General features: G+C 47.4%; 1 protein-coding gene across 1 annotated transcript in view; it reads right to left on the bottom strand.

Moving 5' to 3' along the window:
• Window positions 1–303: 303 nt before the first annotated feature.
• Window positions 304–10,737, bottom strand: part of RBP4 (retinol binding protein 4) — a 42,370-nt gene continuing 31,936 nt past the window's right edge. The window contains exon 6 of the mRNA XM_068258225.1: window positions 304–593. Within this exon, the coding sequence (XP_068114326.1) occupies window positions 571–593 (23 nt within the window). The 3' untranslated portion in view covers window positions 304–570. The remainder of the gene's footprint in view (window positions 594–10,737) is intronic.

Here is a 10,737-nt window from a genome sequence, read left to right as displayed (position 1 = left end):
AGAGCACTGGTTTAGGGCACTGCCTTTGACATGGGAGAACAGGGTTCAAATCCTGGCTAGAGTCAGTACCTGTTCAGTAAGGAGTTCAAGGCAAGACTCCCTAACACTGCAGGGTGGCCTCCTGAGCGCGTCCCAGTGGCTGCAGCTCTTGAGCGCTTTGAGCCCGACAGGAGAAAAGCGCTATAAGAATGTTCGGATTATTATTGTAACTAGAACGGCTTTTCTAAGGGAGATTTCAGCTTACAGACGGTTTTGGGGAAAATGACAGCATTACTTTATTCATTTAAAGTCAGTGAAATCATGTCGGTTTGGAGTATATATGTTTATTGCTTCACCCCTGGAAACATCAAATCACGTATGTAATGATGAAAGGTGTCTATCGATCACGTTCTGTTTCTTTCTGAAGTGTGCTGCTATAAACATCATACAATTAAACAGTATAAAATATGTACATTGGTGCTATAATCACGCCCTCTTCTGCCTCGTATCCAAGGTCTATTAAGGTTTCATTAACACAAAATAAGATGCTGGGGGTGGCCCAATCTTCTTGTCAACGTGGAATCCATTGGCTTAATAAAGATCGTTACAATATCCTGTAAACAGATAAGACAAGCGGGTTAATCGCTGTACAGTGATCAGTATTTCAAATTAAAGTGACCCTACTTTGTTACTCATATAACAAATCTAGTTAAAGACGTCAGGGAATGTGGGCACTGGAACATAGAACTGTTATTCTACTATGGTATCAGTATATGTTACTGATATTTTACTACAGCTAAACCCAATCTTGCTCTCACACAGAACCCTCCCTCTACTGATGCCTTATGCTAAGTCCACCCTCTACAGGCGATGCCTAATGCTAAGACCTCCCTCTACTGATGCCTAATGCTAAGACCACCCTCTACCGATGCCTAATGCTAAGACCTCCCTCTAATGATGCCTAACCCCAAGACCACCCTCTACCGATGCCTAACCCTAAGAACTCCCTCTACTGATGCCTAACCCTAAGAGCTTCCTCTACCAATGCCTAACACTATGACCTCCCTCTACTGATGTCTAACCCTAAGACCTCCCTCTACCGATGCCTAACCCTAAGACCTCCCTCTACTGATGCTTAACCCTAAGACCTCCCTCTACCTATTCCTAACCCTAAGACCTCCCTCTTCCAATGCCTATCCCTAAGACCTCCCTCTACCTATGCCTAACTCTAAGACCTCCCTCTACCAACGCCTAACCCTAAGACCTCCCTCTATTGATGCCTAACCCTAAGACCTCCCTCTATTGATGCCTAACCCTAAGACCTCCCTCCAACGATGCCTAACCCTATGAACTCCCTCTAGTGATGCCTAACCCTAAGACCTCCGTCTACTGATGCCTAACCCTAAGAGCTCCCTCTACCGATGCCTAACACTATGACCTCCCTCTACCTATGCCTAACCCTAAGACCACCCTCTACCGATGCCTAATGCTAAGACCTCCCTCTACTGATACCTAACCCTATGAGCTCCCTCTACTGATGCCTAATGCTAAGACCTCCCTCTAACGATGCCTAACTCTAAGAACTCTCTCTACCGATGCCTAACTCTAAAACCTCCCTCTACTGATGCCTATCCCTAAGACCACCCTCTACCGATGCCTAACCCTAAGCCCTCCCTCTACTGATGCTTAACCCTAAGAACTCCCTCTACTGATGCCTAACCCTAAGAGCTTCCTCTACCAATGACTAACACTATGACCTCCCTCTACCGATGCCTAACCCAAAGACCTCCCTCTACCGATGCCTAACCCTAAGAACTCCCTCTACGGATGCCTAACCCTAAGACCTCCCTCTTCCAATGCCTAACCCTAAGACCTCCCTCTACCGATGCCTAACCCTAAGACCTCCCTCTACCGATGCCTAACCCTAAGACCTCCCTCTACCTATGCCTAACCCTAAGACCTCCCTCTACCAATGCCTAACCCTAAGACCTCCCTCTATTGATGCCTAACCCTAAGACCTCCCTCTACCAATGCCTAACCCTAAGACCTCCCTCTAACGATGCCTAACCCTAAGAACTCCCTCTAGTGAGGTCTAACCCTAAGACCTCCGTCTACTGATGCCTAACCCTAAGAGCTCCCTCTACCGATGCCTAACACTATGACCTCCCTATACCTATGCCTAACCCTAAGACCTCCCTCTACCGATGCCTAACTCTAAGACCTCCCTTTTCCAATGCCTAACTCTAAGAGCTTCCTCTACGATGCTTAACTCTAAGAACACACTCTACCGATGCCTAACCCTGAGAACTTCCTCTACCATTGCCTAACCCTAAGAACTCCCTCTACGGATGCCTAGCCCTAACCATCCCTCCTGTCCTGACGCCCGACTTTAAAATCTCCCTTCCTTAACTGGCACCCCTCCCCTTGTGCAAACCCCCCCTTCCTGATGCATAACCTTAACTGCTCTAACCCACTACAAACCACCTTCCTGGCAACTAACCTTAACCACCCCTCCCACCACAAAACTACTGTTAAAAAATGGAAAATACTGGAAGCAGAAAATATATAACAGGAAAAACCTGTTTATGAGTTTACCGAAGGTGGAAAATATTGTTTATGACCCCAGGGCCAGATTTCTGGAAAGGCTACAAAGGCCTGTGTATTGGGCTGCTGCAGCCCGAGGGGGACACCTCGACATGAAAGAGGAGTTGCTACATATGAAAGAGGAGGCTGAAAATTTGGCGTAACACATGAAAATGTAGGCTGATACCCAAGGGAGCTGTACATGAAAGAGAGAGGCTACAGTGCATGGATGATACACATGAGAGAGAGGACTACACATGGAATGGGAGGGGCACTGCTGCACATGGAAAGGGGAACAACAACATGCTGGATTTATTTCAAAAATAGGTAAACAGCACTCAGTCTCAGATAGTCAACTTGTCTGAAGAAGACAAATTGTCAGGAACCTTGTATTGTCACTTTCTGCCTGCTGGTGGCAACATGGAACAGGACTGTCCTGGACTTCTTTTATTCCACCAGCAGAGGGCTCTGAGGACTTTGCCTTACCCTGAACCTCCACCATCCACCAGCAGGTGGCCTGTTACTGCCTTCACAAAGACTTGCAGTTCCCTGTTTGGCCTCTGGATGGCTTCATGGGAGCTCTCATTAAAACTGTTCACCACCAGCTGCATCCTGTGGTTGCTGATCACTTGGACTATTTAAGGACTGCCTTTTCCCCTTGCTAATTGCCAGAACTTTATGTTCCCAGGTCTGAGTTCTGGACACCCTTGGTTCCTGTTCCTTACCCTGATTCCTATGTATGCCTTCCTGTTACCAAACCTGTTTATGCTGTCTGAGACCTTGCTTTTGTCTAATCCCTGGTACTGTGCTTTCTGATAACCTGTTGCTGACTTTGCTCTCCTGTTTGACTCTGATATTCTGCCTGATCCCTGTCTGTACTGCGATTGATGTGAATATATTTCCTGTATATATTATTGTGCACTTTAGATAGATAGTTAGGTGTTACACATATTTATCACTGCTTCCCGGGTTATTTGTATATATTGTGTGCTGTACATATGTTTGTGTGATACTGCATTACGCTTGCATGTATGCGTGCTCCATTGCATTTGCAATAAATCATTATTTTTTGCACCTTAATTCCTGGTTCCAGTGTCTGTGTACTGCAAACTGTGGTCAAACCCTGTTTCTCCGCTCAGGCCCCTGACAGAAAGTTCTGGCCATACATTTACTGACCACTGCAGTTATACAGGATACTGAGAATCTGTTGTCTGTCAGAATGAGTCCGCAAGATCTGGATTATTATGCATTATTGGCTGAGGATGCAGAGGATGAATGTCGTGATTTCTTTGCAAACTACCCCAGAGAAGAGTTGCTAAAGTTTATTAGCCAAGTGTATGGTTATATTAAAGATGGAGCTTTTTATGCACCTGATTTTGAATGCATAATCAAACTGTGGTATGATCTTGCATTCCCCACTCCAGGAGACCACTACCTGCCTCCATTTACCAATAAAAAGATAACAGTTCTGATTAATTTGTTTGAGAGTGACCGAGCAGGATTTCTTGATTATTATTCAAACAAAAACAAGCAGACTGTTCAAGCTTGCATAGATTCCCTCCAGACTCTGATCAATCAGGGAATATGCAAGTATGGGAAAGCCTCCTTCTTGCTGACTGCATGGCAGAGAATTGTCTCTGCTTCATGTTCTGTAGCTTCTGCTTTACCTGCTAAAAACCCAGTTAATGTTGATTTCACATCTGAACAGGTAGATATGTACTATAGATATCTGAAGAGGGATAGAAGTGCTTTCTTTGAATTCTATTCCAGACAATCTACTGATTTTGTCTCAGGTTGTAAGAATAGCGTGAAAAAGTTAATGCATAAGAAAGGTTGTAAGCATGAACCAGCTGCTGCCTTAATTGCTGCCTATTCAGAGATCCTGCCCTTAGATATTCCTTCTGTTAACCCTCTGAATACCACTCACTCCCAGTCCACTGCAGTTAAACAGCTCCAATGTCAGTCTCCCAGCAAGGAAGAATTTAATTTTATTTTTGACTCTGAACTGATTGATGATTTGTTTGATTTTCTGAGAAAGGATAGAGAAGGATTTATTAATTATTATGGTGAGAAAAGTGAAGGTTTTGTGTCTGCCTGTATACATGCAACTGAGTCATTGATGCTGCATAAGCTCTGTAAGCGTGAATTTGCTTCTATGTTGGTTACTGTCTGGCGTGAGATCCTTTCTTCCTGTTTCCACTCTCCTCCTTCTGCTCACCCTCCATATATCTCCAACCATGTACAGAGCTCAGAACCTGTAAAAAGTAAAAAGCCTGTAAAATTACAAACTGCCATCAAATCCACACCTTGGTCATGGCAATTTCCGGTTACTTCACAAGAACCTGTTCCTGTTTCCAGATTGGTTCATAAAACAAAACGCAAATACTTTCCAACAGCATCCATTACTCCAGTCAGTTCCTGTCCAGTGCAGCCTCCAGCCGACTCCTGTCTGGTGCAGCCTCCAGCCGACTCCTGTCTGGTGCAGCCTCCAGCCGACTCCTGTCTGGTGCAGCCTCCAGCCGACTCCTGTCTGGTGCAGCTTCCAGCCAATGTTCCTGTGACACAAGTTATACAGACTCTAGCCTTTATCTCACAACTCTTGCAGATTTTACATACACCAGAAACCAATCCAACCGTTTGTTCTGCAGAATCTTGCATCCAGTCTACAGAATTTTTGCTCCAGCCCGCACAGGCTCCGCTCCAGCCCGCACAGACTGTATCGGGGTCTCAGCCAACGGCCCAGCCAGGTGCTCAGCCAACGGCCCAGCCAGGTGCTCAGCCAACGGCCCAGCCAGGTGCTCAGCCAACGGCCCAGCCAGGTGCTCAGCCAACGGCCCAGCCAGGTGCTCAGCCAACGGCCCAGCCAGGTGCTCAGCCAACGGCCCAGCCAGGTGCTCAGCCAACGGCCCAGCCAGGTGCTCAGCCAACGGCCCAGACCCCGGATGTTTTCCAGCCTGTTGCCACCCTGTCTGAAGCTCTCCAGCCTGTTGCCACCCTGTCTGAAGTTACCCAGCCTGTTGCTACACGGCCTGCTACCCAGCCGTCACAGACTTTTGCTGCTGCCCAGCCGTCGCAGACTTTTGCTGCTGCCCAGCCGTCACAGACTTTTGCTGCTGCCCAGCCGTCACAGACTTCTGCTGCTGCCCAGCTTCCACAGACTTCTGCTGCTGCCCAGCCTCCACAGACTTCTGCTGCTGCCCAGCCTCCACAGACTTCTGCTGCTGCCCAGCCTCCACAGACTTCTGCTGCTGCCCAGCCTCCACAGACTTCTGCTGCTGCCCAGCCTCCACAGACTTCTGCTGCTGCCCAGCCTCCACAGACTTCTGCTGCTGCCCAGCCTCCACAGACTTCTGCTGCTGCCCAGCCTCCACAGACTTCTGCTGCTGCCCAGCCTCCACAGACTTCTGCTGCTGCCCAGCCTCCACAGACTTCTGCTGCTGCCCAGCCTCCACAGACTCTTGTTACCAACGCTCCTGATGGTGCCAAAACCGCTGTCTGCCCTGTTGGTGCCAAGCCTGTTGGTGCCTGCCAGTCTCCTGCTCAGCCTGATGATCCTCTTCAGTCGCCTGCTCAGCCTGATGATGCATGCCAGTTTCCTGCCAAGCATGTTGGTGCCTGCCAGTTTTCCGTTCAGCCTGAGCCTGTCCAGTTTTCTGCTCAGTCTGGTGATCCTGTCCAGCCTCCTACTCAACCTGATGCTCCTGTCCAGTTTCCTGCTCAGCCCGATGAGCCTGTCCAGTTTTCTGCTCAGTCTGGTGATCCTGTCCAGCCTCCTGCTCAACCTGATGCTCCTGTCCAGTTTCCTGCTCAGCCTGATGATCCTCTCCAGTCTCCTGCTCAGCCTGTTGATCCTCTCCAGTCTCCTGCTCAGCCTGTTGATCCTCTCCAATCTCCTGCTCAGTCGGATGATCCTCTCCAGTCTCCTGCTCAGTCTGATGATCCTCTCCAGTCTCCTGCTCAGTCTGATGATCCTCTCCAGTCTCCTGCTCAGTCTGATGATCCTCTCCAGTCTCCTGCTCAGCCTGATGATCCTCTCCAGTCTCCTGCTCAGCCTGATGATCCTCTCCAGTCTCCTGCTCAGCCTGATGATCCTCTCCAGTCTCCTGCTCAGCCTGATGATCCTCTCCAGTCTCCTGCTCAGCCTGATGATCCTCTCCAGTCTCCTACTCAGCCTGTTGATCCTCTCCAGTCTCCTACTCAGCCTGTTGATCCTCTCCAGTCTCCTGCTCAGCCTGTTGATCCTCTCCAATCTCCTGCTCAGTCTGATGATCCTCTCCAGTCTCCTGCCAAGCCTGATGCATGCCAGTTTCCTGCTCTGCCTGAACCCTGCCAACCCGTTTTCAAGCCTGATGCCTGCCAGTCCGCTATGTTGCCTGAGACCTGCCAACCTGATACCTTGCCTGATGTCCTCCAGTCTCCTGTTTTATCTGCTTCCTTGTCTGATGATTTCCAATCCATGTTCCAGCTTCCTGAGGTCCAAGTTTTGAAACTTTTCATTGCACAGCTGGTCCAGTTCATGTTTTATTTTTTCAGATTGTTTCCCTCCCTGCCCGCCCAGTTTTGGTATCCACTATCCAGTGTTCTGTTTGCTTTTTTTTGGATCCTGCCTGATACCTACCAGCCTGCTGTTATGTTTGATATTTTCGTTTTCCAGTTTCTGTTCCAGTTTCTTGCAGACCAAGTTGCAAAGTTTTATTTTTTGTTTCCCTCCCTGCCCACCCAGCATTGGCACCTGTTATCCATTCTGCCAAGGTGTTTGCTGCCTGCCACCTCTTGGGACCCTGGTGGTAGGGTTAATAGATCATGGTGGAGCGTCCTGAGGCCGCTCCTTAAGGGGGGGGATATGTCAGGAACCTTGTATTGTCACTTTCTGCCTGCTGGTGGCAACATGGAACAGGACTGTCCTGGACTTCTTTTATTCCACCAGCAGAGGGCTCTGAGGACTTTGCCTTACCCTGAACCTCCACCATCCACCAGCAGGTGGCCTGTTACTGCCTTCACAAAGACTTGCAGTTCCCTGTTTGGCCTCTGGATGGCTTCATGGGAGCTCTCATTAAAACTGTTCACCACCAGCTGCATCCTGTGGTTGCTGATCACTTGGACTATTTAAGGACTGCCTTTTCCCCTTGCTAATTGCCAGAACTTTATGTTCCCAGGTCTGAGTTCTGGACACCCTTGGTTCCTGTTCCTTACCCTGATTCCTATGTATGCCTTCCTGTTGCCAAACCTGTTTATGCTGTCTGAGACCTTGCTTTTGTCTAATCCCTGGTACTGTGCTTTCTGATAACCTGTTGCTGACTTTGCTCTCCTGTTTGACTCTGATATTCTGCCTGATCCCTGTCTGTACTGCGATTGATGTGAATATATTTCCTGTATATATTATTGTGCACTTTAGATAGATAGTTAGGTGTTACACATATTTATCACTGCTTCCCGGGTTATTTGTATATATTGTGTGCTGTACATATGTTTGTGTGATACTGCATTACGCTTGCATGTATGCGTGCTCCATTGCATTTGCAATAAATCATTATTTTTTGCACCTTAATTCCTGGTTCCAGTGTCTGTGTACTGCAAACTGTGGTCAAACCCTGTTTCTCCGCTCAGGCCCCTGACACAAATGTCATCAATCTTATAGGGTCATCGATCTTATGGGGATGTTTTTTATCCGGAGGTCCTGATACTTTGGAGACGAGTCCCTGGAACTTTAAGGAGCCACAGCACTGCTAAAGAGGTGTAGGGTGGCCTATACTCCTGACATGAATGCTTTCCCAGTTTGGCCATCTGATCCTTTAAGTCTGGTATATGGGGGGGGGGGGGCGATGTGACCCTATAAGATCAATGGCATCTGTCTTCAAAGCGCTGTTTACCTATTTTTAAATATATTCATTAGTACACCACAATAGCAGGGTAGCGCTCCACCGATAAGAGACTGTACATTATGGTGTTTGATGATACATATGACATATGAGCTTTTTTAGATCTGTTTACTGTTATGATTATTTGTGGATGTGAGTGTAACGATCGGTGAAGCACAGAGAGGATCTGATTACCGGTGATCTGCAGTATCACGGGGAATACAGATGTATACCAGATTATCAGTGATCTGCAGCATCACCGATAATCCGATATACCAGCTAACCTCTGTTCACCTGAGTAGAGTGTAGTGTTTGGTGTAACAGTAACACGTAGAGGACTAGGCCTCAGTGCAGTAAGGAGTACTGCACGGATACCTTCCACAGACCCGGACTCTCCAAGACGGGAGGGGTCGGGTTGACAGCAGGAAGGATTGTCTGAAAGTAACCCTCAGGAGGAAGGGTCGCTAACAGAGCGAGGAACCGCCTCTAACGGTAAGGTCGGTTCTCGAGGTCGGACAAGCCAGGTCGTACACACACGGACAGATACAGTACAAGATCAGGAGACAAAGGCGGCGTCTAAGTACAGGCAGGGTTCGGCAACGGGGTATCAGATATATCAAGGTACAAAATCAGGAGGCAGAAGCAGAGTCTAAGGACGAGCCGGGGTTCGGCAGCAGAGTATCAGAAATATCGAGGTGCAAGATCAGAGTTCAGGAGGATAGTCAGGCAAGCAGGAAGTCATAACAGATAATCATAATCAAACTAGTACTTTAAGCTATCAACAGAATCTAGCTAAGTGTAGGATTACAGCTCCAGCTGGTCCCGGCACACTTGCGGATCTGACTACGGATCTGGGTGCTCCCACGTATGTGATCGCACGCCAGACAAAGAGCAAGTGAACAGCCAGTGGTATATATACACAAGGACCTTTCCAGGACCTCCCTAATTGCTGGACCAATGAGAGTGGTGGAAAATGTCAGCTGACCCGCTTGGTCAGCTGACTCCCTTCTGGCTGTTATTTAAGCTCTGCCTCTGTGCGTGTCACTCTGAGTCTAGGTGGACTATCAGTCCCAGCCACACCAGTACTGTCTTGCAATGTATCCAGTTCCAATGCGGATTCCGCCGCTTCCAATGCGGATTCCGCCGTTCCCAATGCGGATTCCGCCGCTCTGCCTATGCGGCATGCGGCGGTTTTTCTGCGTTGTTACGCCATGCTGGACGCGGAAACAGCCGCCCCACCTTGAGAGATGGCGGCTTTTCCGCGTTTTTTCACAGTGAGCCCTTCCGTACTGTATTTCTTAACATACTGGATTTGAAAAGGGGTAAATAAAAAAAGTGACACTTTAAGGTTTTTTTTTAAAAATGTATCCTCGAGTTTCGAGGTGGTTTGGCCCTTTCATTGGTTTTACAAGCTTGAAAAGGGAAGGCTAATCAATATATAATTCCTCATTGATATTACCGCCCAGATATACGTAACTTTTTGTGGATACCATAAAACACTGCCATGCTCAAGGTAGATTATTTTCTTTTTTTCTGTTATTCTGTTATTTTTGTAATTTGTGTAGATTTATTATTGTTTCTGGTTGTTCCCATCAGGTTTGTAGGTCCAGTCTAATGCTGCTGTTATTTTATTACGCCATTAGTTTCAATAAACTTCTTTTGAAATAAAAAAAAAATATATACTGTATATCCATTGTAATTGGATTGGGCATTATAAAGAATTGAGTTTATAATGGTCCAGGGCCAACAGGATACTAAATGACCACACCCACTCCGGCAGTCGCTACTTCAACCCTCTTCCATCAGACTGCCGCTACAGAACCCTCCCCGCTAAGACCTACAGACACAAGAACACCTTCTTCCTTCAAGCTGTTCTCCTGTTGAACTCCAGCCACTTCCCCCGCAAAATCCCCTATTCTTGCATCGCTGTCTAAGTTAGGTGTGTATTGTTTTTTTCTGTACTTCTGATTGTGTCTAAATGCCTGTTAATTGTACTACAATATTCCATGCTGAGTGTGCCACAAAAAATTCAGGGTGTGACATCCATCGTACGCAGCAAATAAAGCTGATTCTGATTCTAATGTATATATATTTCAAAAGTAATAAACTGTAATTAAATTCCCAAAGAGCCATCACACCCATGCAATGCTCAGTACGTTGCTCTGGTTTTTAATGCACGTTAACATATTTTGGTGTGCATTGCGGTGTTGTTTTCCTTTGTGTTAAGATATGGAAATGGCAAAGCTAGTAAATGTAGGTCACTGCCATCCCAACATCAACAGCACACATGGTTTATCATGGTCCTTGACACTTGGGG

This window comes from Hyperolius riggenbachi, chromosome 10 (assembly GCF_040937935.1).
Source record: "Hyperolius riggenbachi isolate aHypRig1 chromosome 10, aHypRig1.pri, whole genome shotgun sequence".
Classification (NCBI taxonomy): domain Eukaryota; kingdom Metazoa; phylum Chordata; class Amphibia; order Anura; family Hyperoliidae; genus Hyperolius; species Hyperolius riggenbachi.
The sequence above is the reverse complement of the archived record's forward strand: the minus strand, read 5'-3'. Positions and strand labels throughout refer to the sequence as shown.